The sequence below is a fragment of the Eulemur rufifrons genome, chromosome 15 (genome assembly GCF_041146395.1).
Source record: "Eulemur rufifrons isolate Redbay chromosome 15, OSU_ERuf_1, whole genome shotgun sequence".
Lineage (NCBI taxonomy): Eukaryota > Metazoa > Chordata > Mammalia > Primates > Lemuridae > Eulemur > Eulemur rufifrons.
The window spans coordinates 108,697,145-108,714,845 of record NC_090997.1 but is presented as its reverse complement, the minus strand read 5'-3'; the positions used below and the strand labels follow the sequence as shown (position 1 = coordinate 108,714,845).

The window sequence follows — 17,701 nt, the reverse complement described above, 5'->3', positions numbered from 1 at the left end:
TAGAAGTTCCACTTTCTACTCTCAGCCCTGGTTTTTAAGTAATCCCAGCAGGTCCTAACAGAGTTAAGGCATTCCTCAAGAAAATGATGTCAACTGTTAAGCAACTGTCTCTGGCATCCTGGGGCTGGGACTCCGCAGGCCACCTTGGGCTGAGCCAGGTGGAGCACTACAGGGAGGACAAGACAGCAGGAGGAAGTAGGCACTTGCTTCTGCCCGTCTGCATCCTGGGGGCTCCCTGTCCACACGCTACTCCTTTCAGACTCGCCCAGCACCTCCTGCTGCAGCTGCTGAATCCAGTCTGCATATTTTCCAACACTTGAAGGAGCAGCACCACCCCATCCTCAGAAATGTGAGCTTCAGCTATGCAGGAACTCTCCTCTAAGTTTCAAAAGTCTTTTAATTTCAACCACTTCCCTTAGTTTCCTCAGGCCTAGGGGTAGCAACTGCTTCCCACAGCTGCCACCTCCATCATAGCTTCAGAGATCCCTTTTTATCCTTTCAGGTACCTAGGTAACAATCTTATACACAGTTAACTCTTTAAATTCACTCGATTAAAAAACTAGTGTTGTTTTTCTCCTGACTGATACAGAAATAATGTCAAGGGTGATTTTCACATCAAAACGGAGTTATTGCATTTTTAAGAAGTATTCAAACTCTAAAGGAATGAGCTGTTGTTCTGGGGTGGCAGGTGGCAGGCAGACTCAAAGCCCATCTACCCTACTACTAAAGCTGGCCCTGGATATAGCAACTCAGACCGTAAGAAAGGTCTTCTCTTTTGATTGTAGATGCCCTGCCAATATAATACTGCCTCAGCCTCAACCAAACTGTAAGATCCTAGAGCACAGATCGTGTCTTACACAACCCTGCTACCACCAAGACATGCCTCTGCCACACAATAACGGAGTAAGAGTTTACTGAATGACTGGCTCTTCCTACCCTGAGCTGAAATACATTCCCCGGTCTCCCCGACCTTCAGCTTTCGGGAGTGCTGATGCTCACGCGCCCTCCCACCCCCAAACAAATACACAACTCTAGAAGTTTGCTTCTAGGTTAGTTTATAAGTCCATACTCTCTTGGATGAGAAAAGACTCCACTGTTGAGAAATAAAATCCAACCGCCGCAAATCAATAAATACCAGATGCTACACTACCCCGACTGTAACTCATGACACTACCTTGTCCTATGTACTGTAGTTACGAACATGCCTGTCTTTCTTTTTTTTTTTTTTTTTTTTTTGTTGAGACAGAGTCTCACTTTGTTGCCCAGGCTAGAGTGAGTGCCGTGGCGTCAGCTTAGCTCACAGCAACCTCAGACTCCTCGGCTTAAGCGATCCTACTGCCTCAGCCTCCCGAGTAGCTGGGACTACAGGCATGCGCCACCATGCCCGGCTAATTTTTTCTATATAGATTTTTAGTTGTCCATATAATGTCTTTCTATTTTTAGTAGAGACGGGGTCTCACTCAGGCTGGTCTCGAACTCCTGACCTTGAGCGATCCACCCGCCTCGGCCTCCCAGAGTGCTAGGATTACAGGCGTGAGCCACCGCGCCCGGCCATGCCTGTCTTTCGACTAGAATTCAGAAAGCTGCACGTCTGCGCGAGCGCTCTGGTGTGTGCGCCCACCCACACCACCATTCCGTGATTATTGCTGTGCCTCGCCCAGATCGGCTGCGCAGGGGAACCGGCCTGTGCTTTGCAGCTAGACTTAAGCTTGTGTCCTTCCTCAACCTCTTACTACCTCTTGCCTCGAAAATCTTAACTGTAAGACGGTGCGGCAGGATTGCGCTAATGAGCACACGGTACTCAAAAACAGCTATCGTTGACTCCAGATGTTCGATATTTAATATCCCGCCGGAGGAAAACGACTACACTCCTTATTGTGAGGCAACTGCGCAGGACCAGGTCCGCCCAGCGGTCCGGAGCCGCGGAGACCAGGCTTTCCGCCTTTGCCCGAAGGGGCTCTGCGAGCGCCGGCCAGGGCAGAGCTGCGCGCGGCCCCAGCCCCGCGCCCACACACGCTCGAGCCCGCCCCGGGAAACGGCGGAGACGCAGGGACAGGACAGCCGGCGACCGCGGCCACCTCCTCCCGCCGCGCGCCAGCCCGCCCTACCTCCATAACTTCCGGCCCGAGGCCGCGGCGCGCGCGGATGACGCAGTGCCTCGCCCAGCCCCTTCCGGGAGCTACACCGGCAGGCATTTCCGGCCGCACGCGGCGCAGGCGCGGGACTTCCGCTCTCGCGGGAAGCGGCGGCGTCTGGTGGCCGATGGAGGTGGGGAAGGCTGGGCGTCCAGGAGCACAGAGCGAAATGGAGAAGCGAGGCCGAGGCGGAAAGCCGACCCCGAGCCAGGCGCCTCAGCAGCCGCCTTCGACGCCCAGGAAGGAAAGGAGGCCTAGCATGTTCGAGAAGGAGGCCGTGAGTGCGGGACCGCGGGGGACCGAGGCGGCTTTCCAGCTCCGAGCGGCTCCTCGGCCGTCGGCGCCGCCGCCCGCGGGGGAGGCGCGCTCCCTCCTCTTCCTCCTTCCCGGGCCCGGGCGGGGTGCGGGGCGCCGCGGACGCGAGTGCTGCGGTGTCTCCGGTCGAGGCCGCGGAACCCTGCAGTGGCCGATTCAAAGAGTGCTGTCAGGATCAGCTTCACTTCTCAGACTTGCTCAGCTTGCAGATTTCCCGAGTGATCTACGAGGAGTGTTGCTTTTTACAGAAAGACGTGATCTTAGGCTGTTTAGTGCCATCACGCATACAGAGGCAACTTTGCCAACCAGAAATAAGTGTATGCCGTGTTTAGAAAAAAGAATTTGACAAACCAAACACAAGAATGAGGTGTTTTGATTTTCTTTTTTTAAACATAGCAGTCTCGGTATTTGGAGAATATGCAGGCGAAAAAAGTTAAATTGAATCTGTATACTGTCCATTAACTTTTTGTCGGATATTAATGGAAAAGGTCATTATTCATTTTATTGGTGATACAACATCAGTATTACTGTATGATCATAGTTTCAAAATCATTAATCAGGACTCCATCTTTTATTGAGACTTTAAGAGAAAAACAATTTGCCCAAGAATGCAAAAACTTTTTAATGATAGAACTGAGACTAGAACCTGTGTCCTGGAACTCAGTCCTCTTGTCTGTCGTGGTTTCGTTTCATACTTCATGGGATCCATAATAGGAAGAAGACAGAGATGACAAGCAAAACAACGATTTTTGAAGACCCTGAAACATTTCAAGATTACTCCCAAATAACAAAACGAATTCTAAAAAAAAAAAAAAAAGTAATGGCAACATTTCAGGTTCTAATGATGTCTCTTTGGTGTCTATAGTTTATTGAGGAAAGAACAAACTAAAGGAAAAAGGGTAAACAGGCCAAGTTTACACAGCTAAGAAAAAGAGCAGAGCAAGGCTAGAAACCTGAATCCGTTGGCCTTCAAACTTCATGCCTCCAAACACAATGCTGTATTGCCTGGCAGTAAGTCTGAGGTCACCAGCAGTAAAGAAACATTCCTGTGTTTTGAGGCAGACAAGAGTGACTTTCATAAACGTAATGCCTTTTAAAGATCTGAAATGATTTTGAAAATTGAATGAAACTGAACTCCATGAGAGACATAGGTGTGTTTGGTAAATAGGCTAAAATCTAGGAGTGAGGAGACATGGACCAAAGCAGTTACTGCTTATTTGATATGGCTGTGATATAGCTATCTTTAAGATCTAGTCTTTCTAGACTGAATACACCCATTAGATTGAATAGATCAATAATTGGGAAGAAATTGAGAGAGGATTCCACAAATGCTGACTAAATGTATCTGAAGACAGTCATTTCTAACTTTCAGGTAGCTGTTAATTTCCATATTTCTGAGTATAGGAAAAATTAGGACACAGTTTAATCAGTATGAACATCTCTTGGTTTTATCTGTCCTGCATCCATTTCTTTTCTTCCAGTGTTCACCTCAGATTAGTTTTAGAGAATAACTTATCCCCCATTGGATAGAGATTTGGTGGGATTCTCAACCACTGTCCTTAACTTTGTAGTGAGGAGGACACCCAAACTAGACTAATTGGATGAAATCTGGAATAACATAAATAAAATGGTTGAGGTTTATTCAAATTGAAGGTGGCAAGCTGAAATGCCCCACGTGACTTTCTGGATCTGATTCTTTAGCCTTCTCTTCCGTTCTGTGAACTACTCTATCTATACCTTTCCAAGAAACTACATTTTTGCTTAAGAATCAGTTCCTATTGCTTGCAACTGAAGATCCCAAAACCTTAAGTGGATTACCAAATATTGAGAACTTGATTAGTTTCACTTGTGCACATTTGAAAATCTTAAACACTAGCAAATAGCATTTAGAAATAAAACTAATGATATTACCAAGCTCAGTTTGTTTTAGAACTATAAGGAGGCTCAGTGTAACGAAATGCGATATCAACAGTTTAAATAATTAAACTTAGGTTGTATTAGTAGATGCCAAAAAGTTGATTATATTTAAAACTTATTCCTAATTAAAAAAAACCGATTATAAGATTCTTCCTTAATAAAAGGAATAAAATACTCTTAAAAATGACTATACAAAGCCAGATGGCCAGTATTGTACACAAAGAAGAAATGGCGGAGATGTGGGTTTTCAGCGTATTAGAATCACTGGTGGTTATTCTCAGGCCACACATTCATGCCCCATTCCCTTGAGAATCATTGCAGCTGAGAGCCACTGTTAATGACAGTACGTAGTTGTATCCCTTGAGTATATTGTGGAAAAGAAGATGGCGATCACTATTGTAGAAAAGTATTCTCTTAATAAACAAGACCAAAATGATTTTAGGAAGTTTAGGGAGTTAACAATGCCTCTTCTACAATTAAAAGATAGGCACAGAAGTCTGAAAGGTGATCAAAACAGCAGATTCATTTCTGATGCGGAACTTACAGCCAACATGAAGTAACTCCTACCCAAAACTACTTAAAATAACAAAAAATGTGTAGAGTAATTGTTTCCATTGACTGGATATCAGGTAACACAGGGTAGTGATACCTGAGAGCAAAGTAGGTAAGGTGAACCCCAATGTTGCCCCCCAACTTAACTATCTGGTAAGAGTTTTCAGGACACAGCACAGGGAGAGGTCTTCCTTAGTTGAACAGGAGTTAGGAGTCTGGAGAGATCAAGGCAGCATAAGACTTCAGGGCAGAGTATTGGAAAGGACAGGGCTGTACAGGCGGCTCCAGAGAGCTGCAGAGGGTTTCCCTTGAGTGTTCAGCTCAGTGCATCGGTGCACGTGGTGAGGAAACCACCTGAGGTGGAGATTGGTTAGAGTGCTGAGAAGTGTATTGCCTCAGTAGTGTGGGGGAAAAAATAGCTCAGACATAAAATTTTTTCTAATCTGGTCTATCAAAGCGGAAAAGCAGGGCTCAAGAGAATTAAACTGTTTCCAAATTATTACATCCTAGAAGGAAGCTCAAGAATGTTTTTAGGAGTACAAAAATACCCAGCATATGAGAAGGTAAAACTCACAGTATCTGGTCTCTAGTGAAATATTAGCAGATGTACAAAGAAGCAGGAAAATAAAATACAAAATGAGAAGAAATGATGAAAACAGGGCCCCAATAACACAAAGATAAAATTGGTATAAAAAGACTCAAAGTACTTATGATAAAAGTCATTCTATTAGTTTCTATCAAAGCAGTCATCATATTATATGAAGTAGTTATTGTAATTATATTCCATATATTTAAGTATGTAGAGAAAGATTGAGCATGTCAAATCCAAATCAGACTTCCATAGATGAAAAATACAGTGTCAGAGGTGAAAATACGCTGAATGGAATTAACAAATTCAGAACCGCAGAGGACAGGACCAGTGAATTTAGAGATGTAGAAATGTTGGGGGGGGGGGTTGAAAAAATATTAGAGGTTATCAGAGCTGTGGGAGAACTTCAAGCAATCTAATGTTCTTATTAATATAATTTGAGTTTCCATATGAGGGGAGAGAGGACAAATATTTGAAGAAATAATGGATGAGAAATTTTCAAATTTGATGAAAACTATAAAGCTACCAATCCAAGAAGCTTAGTGAACTCCAAGCACAGGAAACATGAAGAAAATTAGCCAAGACACAAAATAATCAAATTGCTTGAAACCAGTGATTTTAAAAATTTAAAGGCAACTAGAAAAAGAGAAACGTTATTTACATGGAAACGCAGATAAAATGACAGCAGACTTATTGTGAAAAGCAAAGCAAGACAGCAAATACTGAGGCATCATTTTTAAGTACTGAAAGCAAATGGCTTTGAACCTAGAATTCTATACCGAGGTACAATATCTTTCAAAAACAAAGGTGAGACTTCTGGCTTCCAGTTCTACATGTAAGGGGCTTGAAGTCACCACTCCTTCCTAACAAGTAACAAGCTGAACAGACTGAAGAATTAACTCCTCTTAGATTCATAAGAGAAATGAGGTAACAGAGAAAACTTGCCCCCAAAATGGGAGTGACAGGTGAATACAGAGAATCACAAGATAACTAGAGCAGAAATCACAGGAACTAATGTTGGGGTCTGAAAACCTTAAATGTAATTGATAATTTGCTGGAGGCTAAGAGTGGACAACTGTCAGGTTAAAAACTTCAGGATGACCCCATCATAGGGTGGCCCCCACACTTTTCTTGAGTTTTACCTTCAGGAGTTGAACCACGTTATCATAGTAAATATTAGAGACAAACTCCCTGGCCAGGGGTGCAATGGGACCTTTCTGAAATGTGCCAGAGCACTTTGTTCTTCACAAGCTCTGCCCTCAAGAAAACTAGCTACCCAGAGCCTGACCTGCTGGGTTTGCAGGGCCCCACTGACGTGGGAGAAGGGAGATACCCAGCTCCGGCCCCCTAGCCATGCTGTCCCGCGTAAGCAGGGAGGGGAAAAAACCTGAGAAATACCTGTGAAGTTCACAGTCCAGAAGCACAGCCTCACTAAAAGGCTGAGGCCTAATTATAGGACTATAAAATGCTTCCTCTCCTCCCATACGTTACCAGCACATTACTAGAGGTCTATTTAAGAAGTTTCTTTTACCCAATGAATCATGCTTGGCTATCAAGAAAAAGTTACAAGGCCTACTAAAAAAACAGAAAACCAAAAGAGAGAGAGAGCAAGCATCAGAATCAGATGTGGCAGGGATGTTGGAATTAGGTAACTTAAAATAACTGTGATTAATATGTTAAGGGCTCTAGTTGATAAAATAGCATGAAAACAGATGGACAATGTAAGCAGAGAAGTGGAAATCCAAAGAAAGAACCAGAAAGAAATGCTAGAGCTCAAAAACACTGTAAAACTGAACAAATCTCAAGAGAAATTTGAAAAAAAAATATTTTGAACTAAATAAAATCAAAATTAGTGGAATGCAGCAATAACGGCCTAGAGGGAAATTTATAGCATTGAATGCATGCATGTATGTGAAAAGAAGAAAGCTCTAAATTGTCTAAGCTTCCACCTTAAGTAACTGGAAAAAGATCAAATTAAATCCAAAAGAAACAGAAGAAAAGAAATAAAACTTATAGCAGAAATCAATGAAATTGAAAAAGGAAATCAACAAAACCAAAAGCTGTTTCTTTAAAAAGATCAATAAAATCAATAAGCCTCTAGCTACACTGAGAAAAAAAAGGAGAACACAAATTAATAACAGAAATGCAAGAGGGAATATCACTAGAAATCCCATGGGCATCAAGAGCATAACAAGGGAATATTGTGAACAGCTCTATGCCCACAGATTTGATCACACGACATTCCTTGAGAGACACAATCTGCCACAACTCACACAAGAAGAAATACACAATCGCAATAGGCCTATATATATATTTTAAATGAATCAATGGTTAATATTCCAGGGAAGAAATCACCAGATCCAAGTGGGTTCATTGGTGAATTCTAAACATTTAGGGAAGAAATTATACCAATTGTCTACAGTCTCTTTCAGGTGATAGAAGCAGAGGGAATATTGTTTAACTCATTCTGTGAGGTCAGAATTACGCTAATAACAAAGCCAGACAAAGATACTACAAGAGAAGAAAACTACAGGCCAATATTTCTTATTAACATTGGGGCAAAAATCCTTAATAAAATACTAGCAAACCAAATTCAGCATCATATTAAAACAATTATACATAATACCAAGTGAAATTTATTCCTGGAATGCAAGGATGATTCCACATATGAAAATTGATCAATGTAACACACCATGTTAACAGAATGAAGAAATAAAGCACATAATCATCTCAATTGATGAAGAAAAGCATTGTACAAAATTCTACACTCGTGATATAAATACTCAGCAAACTAGTAACAGAAGGAAATTACTTCAATATAATAAAGGCCATATATGAAAAACCCATGGCAAATATCATGCTCAATGGTGAAAGACTGAAAACTTTTCCTCTTATACTAGGAGCAAGGCAAGGATGTCATCTTTTGCCACTTCTATTCAACATAGAATTGTTCTAGCCAAATAATTAGGCAAGAAAAAGAAATTCCTGGCTGTTACTAAAAGGAACTCATCACTTAAGATGCCACAGCACTCATCTGGAACATATCAGGCACTAAATAAATATTTCCTTAGTGCATGTTAGATGCCACAGAATGTTGCATGTCAAAAGCATGGACTGATACCCTTTCCACTTAAGACTTAGGAATGTGTTACCTAAATAATTATTTATTTAAAGATAAATAAAAGTAACACAAATCAAAGTTTAAGACAACTAAGGATAATATTTTTATAACCTCAGAGTAGGGAGCAAGAAAGGTTTTCCTTACATCCCTATCCCCTACTATTTGTGTGTATAGATAAAAGGTTAGATGTGTATTTTTTTCTTCTTTTACAAAGTTGATAGCCAGAAGTGAATCAAAGATTCAGTAAACATATTATTATAAAAGTCTCTTACAACAGATTGCTAAGCTTTATGTCAGCCCTGCCCCACTGTACCAGGGTTCTTAATCTGAAACTTCATTTTATAGTTTTTTTTTGTTGTTGTTTGTTTATTTGTTTTTGAGACAGAGTCTTGCTCTGTTGCCTGGGCTAGAGTGCTTTGGCGTCAGCCTCGCTCACTGTAACCTCAAACTCCTGGGCCCAAGGGATCCTCCTGCCCCAGCCTCCTGAGTAGCTGGTACTGCAGGTGCATACCGTGACGCCTGGCTAATTTTTCTATTTTGAGTAGAGATGGGGTCTCGCTGTTGCTCAGGCTGGTCTTGAACTCCTGAGCTCAAGTGATACTCCTGCCTTGGCCTCCCAGAGTGCTAGGGTTACAGGCCTGAGCCACCATGCCTGGCCTCATTTTACAATTTAAAAAGTAACATCTCTTGCACTCTCTTTCTCTCTCCCCCGCCTCTGTCACTGCCTTCCCCAAGTACGCACAGATTTTAAGAGAACGACTAAGAGAATCATTTCATGATGTTCAGTCTGTGGAGCCTCCATTTGATGACTCAATTGCAGATATAGGTAAAGAATGGAAGAGTGCCCTGGCAAAATTAAGGTTTGCTAATTCATACAGAATGGAGCCATTGAAGAAATTCCAAGCTCATTCAGTAGAAACTAAAGTCCAGCAGATATTAACGGTAGGTCGATAGATATATATGATAGTATTAATTAGGGTTCTCTAGAGAAACAACTTATAGGAGATTATAGGTATGAGATTTATTATCCAATTATGGAGGCCAGGAGATCCCACAATCTGCCGTCTGCAAGCTGGAGAACCAGGAAGCCAGTGGTGTAATACAGTCCTAGTCCAAAGAGCTGAGAACTGGGGAAGCCAATGGTGTAAGTCCCAGTCTGAGTCTAAAGGCCCGAGAACCTGGAGTGCTGGTGTCCAAGGGCAGGAGAAGATGGATGTCCTGACTCAAGCGGAAAGCAAATTCTCCTTTCTTCCACCTTTGTGTTAGACTCAGGCCCTCAATGGCTTGGATAATGCCCATCTGCGTTGGTGACGGTATCTTTACTCAGTCTACTGATTCAAATGTGAAGTGTTCCAGAAATACTCTTTGGAAATAATGTTTTACTAGCTATCTGGGCATCCCTTAGCCCAGTCAAGGTGACACATAAAATTATCACAATTATCTTGGCTTTCAGGGCTTGATAAACTGTATTAAGAATGATGGCAGTACAATTACCCTGACTGATTTTTACCTTTTACCTCTGTAAATATCAAAGTAAATTGTAGTCACACTCAGTGGTCTTCCCACTGATGATATGAGCTAGACTAAAGGGAATTTTCTTTTGTTATTTCACTCAACAATTATCCATAAGTTATTTGTCCCTCAGATCTCACATGTCTCATATTTGGAAAAATTAATTTAAAAACCATATTGAATATGTATATGTATGTGAGAAATTTGTTCCTGAATATATTTTTATGCCCTATTTTTACTGTATCTGATATTTTTAAAAATCTTAGAAACAGGCAGTTCTCAACTTTAATCTGGAATCTAAAGTCCATTTATAACAGTTGTTTGAACCTCAGACATGTGTTTCCAGGCTGGCCTAAAAAAGCTTCTTCAATTTTACGTAACTAATACTGTAAAACTAATACTAATACCAATGTACCAACAGTGTTTATACAATTTTTGGATCTGAAGGCTACATTTTTCAGGTGGAAAGAGCTTCCCTCACCATCCTTCCTAATGAGGGATCACATGAAACACTTTAGTTATGGAAAGTTTGTTTGGAGGACCTCTGTTTCTGGATCCCCTGTTCACCTCTGTCCCTAGTTCTGGGAACCAGGCACTCGGGAGTTTCCTGATGACCAGGTTCTCTTTGTGGGACTCCACCCAGCCTAGTCCCAGTCAAGACGTATTCATTGTTTTAAAATTACTGACACCCCCCGACACATACACTTTATAAGGTGTGCACTAGTGTGCAGCCATTGGGGAGGAAGCATGCTATTTTGTGTAAATGACTAATGCCCTTTTAATCATATCAGAAGCAATTCTTTAAATGAGAACCCTTATTAATACAAATTGTATTCTACTTGGTATAAGTTAAGATGGTGTAACTAGTGAGTGAGTGGGCTAGGAGAGAAATGTGGGGTGTAGATTCACTCATTAGGTAGACTTCAACCCTACCTGGGAAGTTTTCCCCTAGTGTCGATTCTCTCAGTGCTTCCTGTTCTCTGCAGACTCTTTTTTCTCTGTCATTCTGGATCTGCACACTCAATAAAAGTTCCTAAATTTGTCCACATCTCTGAATCAGCTGGGGCACTAGGGAGGAGCATGGCTGGTGTGAGGAAGATGACTGCTGGCATTATTTGCTAGGTGGAGACTGCTCATGCTTCAGTTTTAAATTATCTTTGTTCTAGAATTCTTCATTTCTACTCATCATATTGGGGATAATGGAAACTTTTCTAAGAATCTATTTTTCAGATATGTAAATTAAGGTAGCTTGTGAAAATATAACAGGCAAATGACACTGTCTGCAACAGTACCTACAAAAGTATTATATGAACTTAGACCTTGGTTTAAATAAACAAACAAAACTTACTCTTGGAACAATTGGGGAAATTTGAATATGAATGTAAACAATACTAGATGTTATTAATTTAATTGAATTGTTAGTTTCCTTGGTGTGATTTTATGTATTGTGATTTTGTAAGAGATAGCCCTCGTTAGGAAACCATGCTAACGGGAATTGTCCATGGTACATTTTCTCAAATGGTACAACAAATAATGTGTGTGTTAAGGGGAGATAAATTAGCAAAACATTCTTAACCATTTGTTCATTGTACTACTATTTCTATTTTTCTGTATTTTTTTATATTTTCATAACAAAAAATTGGGGAAAATAAAATGCTTAGCAATTTCTATCCTAAAGGTGGTTTAAAAGTGTTGCCTTTATCTGATCACTTAAATATACTGTCTCGTATTAAATTATGGACACTTAAATTGTTTTTACTGGAAGGCTAAGATACAGGGACAGAGGCATAGATAGAAGAATATTTAGGTGGGAGGTAACAGTTTTCCTCTGCCTGACCTAATTAAACTGACATAAAATAGATTAACAGGAAAAGGGCATACAAACTGTATTTAGCAATGTTTACATGTCTGCAAAATCCCTCACAAGAAAATGAAGGCACAAACGAAGCAGTTAGAGCCAAAAGCTTATACGCTAGTTTGACAAAGGGTAGTAAAGGGTGAAAATGTGACAGGACAGCGGGTTTGGACTGGGGCAGATAATCGGGGAAAAGTGACTGGGAAGATAAGGGTTCCTTTAACAAGGTTTGTTTATGGAGATTTCTCTCTGTCTCCGCTCCCCATCCCTGGTCATAAAATGTCTTTTTTCTCCTGGTACAGGGAGAGCATATTTCACATGGGAGTTTTATCTCCTGTTTTCAGGAAGAAAAAGGAAGGTCAGAGGGCACTTCTTGCATTTGCTGTTTTTCAGGGGTCTTTAACTCAAAAATAGTCAATACACCAAAGCAGCATATTGGGGTGGCTATTTAGATGCTCTGTACCACCTTGCGCCCACCACCTACTACTGTAAACACAGATACATTTCTAAACTGAACTATTAATTGTCAGATGATATTTGGCAAAGGTATTATGGCTCATGGTTTCAGAAAATAAATTCAACTCAATGTCATACAGTAATCATTTATTACATTTATCACCTGCTTCTCTGATCTAAACACCAATGGCAAGCATTTGTGATGTAAGAGTATGCATTTTGGTATTTCTCTCACTTGACCCTACCTCAGGCTGAATTCAAATTTATTGAATATAGTAGGATTTCAAGTTACATTTAACATATTATAATTTATAGACTTGCACTGAGTATAATGGGGCCTGGAACTGCTCATTAAATATGCAGGTGAATGGCCAGGGATTTTTCCCAAGTTCAGGGAACAGTGGATATAGTTTTAGTCATTAAAATACTATGTGTGGATGGAGCTCGTGGGTATCTTGCTGTAGCAAGTGTACATTATTTATTAAAAAGGGGGACTTAGGTAGATAAAGCCTGGCTTCTCCTAGGCAAGCAGAAGAGCCTGGCGAGCGGCAGGTGAGCAGGAACAAAAGGGTGGGCAGAGGAAGGCGATGCCTCTGGCTTGGAGAAGGTGGAAAGTGTCCTCCATGACCTGTTCATTTCAATAAAAAGCCTTCAAGGCTTTACGTGGGGCTCTCTGGGCAACCTCGTACCTGAACTCAGGAATCCAGGTAAGTGCCAGTAGAATAGGACCATGAGCCCCCAGCTCCAGGAGGTATTTGGGGTACAAATGGGAAGGGAGAGAGTATTGGAGCACTGGCACGTATAAGGTGTGGGCAGTGACATAAAAGGAAGTTTGAGAAAACCTGGAAGTAGCTAGGATCATCCCTTGGGTTTAAGGAATTTATTCTCTAATTTTAGTTCCTAAAATTATGTTACTTAGGCTTAATTGCCAATTCATGTGCTTAAAGCTGTCAGACAACTAACATGAATAAATGAAGTGGCTGTGGTAATTGCCAACTAAAGATAAACATGCCCAATTTGATTGTCTCTTAAAAAAACACTAAGGGAGCAGAGTTGTCATACAAATTTTACTGGTTGTAGATAACCCATTTTTTAGAACTCAGGTTTAAGGAAACCCCCACAGGGCTCTGCTGGTCAAGGTTATAAGTCAGCACACGGGGCCGGAGTGGTTCCTAGACACAAGCAGTGGGTTGAATTTATTCTCAGAAAAGACCGAGTCTGAGGTTGAGTCAGAGTCAGATGAGAGCACAGATGCTGAGTGTCGGGAGGATAGAGCCACAGCCAAATGCCTGAGGGAAGTCAATGCTTCTAGACCCAGCTTTAGATCCAGAAGCATTCTAGAAGGTAACCAAAAGAGGGGAAAAAAAAAAAAAAAAAGACAATGTCTTTGGTTTTACATTTCTGTGAAGTTAGCTGGTGTGGGGTCCATATGTTTTCACTAGAACCAAGAGCAAGCAAGCGCTGAGTCCTGGTGCCCACGCCACGCCAGTCCGTCAAAGGCATGCGTGCCCTGCCACTAGGTGGTCCAGGTCTGCCCACGGTTTGTAAGAAATAGTAGCCTGTGAGCCACGTCCATCACCTCCAAGCTGTACATTAATTTACTAATAAACATGATTAGAAATCTCTGATTTCCTTTTCATTTTCTTGGAGGTCAAAGAAAAAAAGCAGTGGTGTGAGAAGCCGCAAGAGAGGGCTGGAAAGAAGGGGTTTGTGCAAGCCCACTGACAGGCTTGGGTGACCTAAAGCAGTGACCTTGCTTTAGGAAAACCCAAATCCGAATTTTGACATATGTAAATTTTAAAAGGTGACTTTACTTAAGAATTTCTAGAAGCCTTTTAAAATTCCCCTTGTGTCTCTCTAATAACTATTTAGAAGAGTGGTCTAGTAAATACAACTTAGCGCTTAAGTGTTGATAATGAAGAGCAAACATAATTTAAAAACCAAAGTGAACTTTTTCTTTAAAATTGTTATTGTTATCAGTTGGTAAGCATAAGATTTACTTAATATTATTTGGTAGGAATATATGTATTTTCTAAACAGTTATATGTATCATTTAAACATGTTTTCTACTTGAATTTTTATATAGAAAATATTTGCTTTGAAAATTAAAATATTTTTCTTAAATTTTTTTAAAGGAAAGTCTTAAAGATGTCAAATATGATGATAAAGTCTTCTCTCATTTGTCGCTTGAATTGGCAGACCGCATATTGTTAGTGGTCAAAGAATTTGGGTACCACCGTTATAAGTTCATTATAAAAGTATTATTTATTCAAAAGACTGGTCAAGCAATAAACGTAAGTACCCCCCGATCAAGGATCTGGCAGTTAGAACTGTAGAGTGTCTCCTCCCCAGGGATCTGAGCTTTATCAAGGCACGCCAGGGAGCCTGGGGTACCTCTTGAACAGAAGGATCATTTTGTTAAATATATTTTATCTAATTAAAACATATATATATTGTATTATATATAATTTATAAATGTAATTATAAATAAATTTCAAATTATTTAAAAAGTACTAACATACAAATAGCAGTTTGGTATTAATTTATTAAATTGCATGGTTATTCTCTTCCTTGATCATACCACTTTTGACAATTTTATGTCGTTTAAGTTAATTCACCAGTAACTGGGCACTAATGGGCGTCAGGTCCTGAGGAAGGTACCAAGCATGAGGAGACTCGGACCCTGATTCACAGGGGTTTTACTGTAGTGGAGGAAATAACGCAGCGCGGTGTAGAGTGTAAGGAAAGAAAGTGATGCTACGACGTAAACAGCCTGGGTTTGCAGTCAGATGCGCTGGCGGGAATCGAGGCAGCGACACTCCGTGGCTGTGGCCTTGGCATAGTCTTTCTCATCTCTAAAACGGTGATGATAAAACTGAGTTTTAGAGCTGTCATGAGGATCCTTAACATAGTCACCAGCACAGCACCCTTGATAACAGTAAGGCTGTTACTAACATTACTTATAAATAAAAGGATGGCGTGTCCAGGGAGTTGGCAGTGAATACGTGGGAGCTGGAGAGAAAGGGAGAAAACTGTTTGCATCCATCTTGGAGGCCTCACGGCGGATGAGGGGCATGGCGGGCGCAGAGGGGAGCGGGCAGTGGCCGCTCCCGGAGAGGTCTGCCACGTCCGACACACACTCGAGTAACAGGGAAACTCCAGACGGTGATAAGTGCCCTGAAGGGATTACGGAGGGATACGACAGAGTGACAGAGTGGCCACTTAGGGTTGTCTAGAGAAGGGAAGACCCTCTGACGTCCGCGTGGCAAGAAGGGACCAGCTGTGCCAGAGATGAGGGAGGACGTTTCCAGCACAGACAACTTCTAGTGCGAAGATCTCAGGCAGGGATGAGCTTGGGGTGTTTGGTAAACCAGGGTGGCTGGGGGAGCGTGGTATACGGTACAGCGGGCAGCGTGGCAGCTACACGGCTGCGCTGCGAGCTGCCTCGGAACTCAGTGGCTGCAAACAGCAGCCATGTATCTGCTCACAGTTCTGTGGGTCAGCTCGGCCTGGAGCAGCTGCTTGCTTTTCCGCTGCTCTTGCTGGTGACTTGCAGCCCTCTGGTGATGCCGCTGGGCCCGGAGCCCAGGATGGCTCTCTCGCATGTCTGGCGGTTGGTCTGGCTGTTGGCAGGGGCACCTGGGTTCTCCCACATGTGCCACCACCCGCCAGTGGGTTGAGTGGGCTCTCTGGCATGGGGGTCTTGGCACAGGGCTCCACGAGGGCGAAAGTGGAAGCTGCAAGACCTCTGAAGTCCTTGCTTTGAAGTTGCACAATGTCACACTGGTCAAAGCAAGTCACAAGTCCAACTCACATTCAAGAGGTAGGCAGTAAAGTCAACTCCTCGATAGGAGAAACCACAAAGAATTCGTAGCCATTTTAGCTACACCATGGAGATTGTGCTGTAGTCAGATCATGTGTCTTGGGAAGTAGAGAAAAGAAGTTAGGATTTTCTACAACCACCTACTTGCGTAATCAATGCCATTTCTTCATCTCAACACGAAGTCCTAACAAACTAGTTGTAAATCTTTCAGCAGTGGGAAGAATTCCTTGTCATGGACTGTACCGCAGAGTAGGGCGGTATGCAGAGCTAGGAGACCCCTTCTCGGAGGCCGTCTGTTCCTGCCCCGGACTCTCTAGGAGAGGGTCTCTGAGCTAGAGAACTGCCAGCCTCCTGGAGGCAAGAAGGGTGGCTGAGGTAGCATCACTCTCGAGTTTTTTCATGCAATGGAAAATTTGACAAATTACTTCTTAAATGTAACTTAAAAATCAAACTAGTGTAGATTTGACAAGAAATTCTTAACATGTTCAATCCAAATGTGGTTTTTTAAAACTCTTTCTCACAGATTGCCAGCAGAGGGATCTGGGATGTCGCTTGGGACAGCTGGGTCGCAGCTAAACATGAAACTGAGTCCTACGTGGCCTTGGCCTTGGTGTTTGCTCTTTACTGTGAATAGCTTGTTACATGGACTCAACAGTGTTTACTTCCCAACTTTTCAAACATAAATGAAATTTATAGATTTTAAAGCTCACAGTAGTTTTAATTATCTATATTCTTATTTCCAATTGAGGCCTTTTAATTGTATTCTTGTAACAGCAAAGTAAAAGCTAGATTTTTACATTTACATCCATTAGTTATATTTATTAACATTCTGTTTCCCCAAAGAGTTATAAAAGGTGTGTGCATATGTATGTATATGTGAATTCTTATAGTGGATTATAATATAGGGAAAATATTTATCATTCTTTTTACGTTTAAGAAAATTAGAATTTTCTACAGGAAATTAAGATGCAATCTTGTAAAATATCTAATTATGTAGATATGAAGATAGATTTTGGAAACTTTTAAGGGCAGATGCATTTGGACGATATCATAATACTTTGTATTCATTTTATTGAAAGGAATTACCAAGTTTTAAAGATAGTAATATATTTAATATTTCCCTAATATATTCCATCTCCAGTCAAAATGTTTACAAATGTATGGTATACTTGTTAATTTGTTAATGGGCTCATATTAGGCACAAGAATTGAAAAACCCAACATAACTGTTTAAAGAAATAAGAGAAATTTTATTTCTCCAGGTATTTTCCCACCCTCCCCACAGACTTCCACGTAGATTTGTTTGACTTGATAGAATTTAATGACATTCCCATGATTAGACCAGTCTTAACTCAGCCCTTGGCGTTGGGGCTGGAGCCCACCTTCCCTGAAGTACACGACCATGTGAAAATTGTGGGTACAGTGCA

The 17,701-nt window shown here is 41.4% G+C and overlaps 1 protein-coding gene across 1 annotated transcript; it reads left to right on the top strand.

Annotated features, from left to right (window-relative positions):
* Nucleotides 1–2,195: 2,195 nt before the first annotated feature.
* DYNLT2 (dynein light chain Tctex-type 2) lies at nt 2,196–16,984 on the top strand. Its single transcript, XM_069488364.1, has 4 exons — nt 2,196–2,412; nt 9,365–9,571; nt 14,588–14,746; nt 16,799–16,984. The coding sequence occupies exons 1-4, from the start codon at nt 2,263–2,265 to the stop codon at nt 16,907–16,909; spliced, it is 627 nt and encodes a 208-aa protein (XP_069344465.1). The 5' UTR covers nt 2,196–2,262; the 3' UTR covers nt 16,910–16,984.
* Nucleotides 16,985–17,701: the final 717 nt, after the last annotated feature.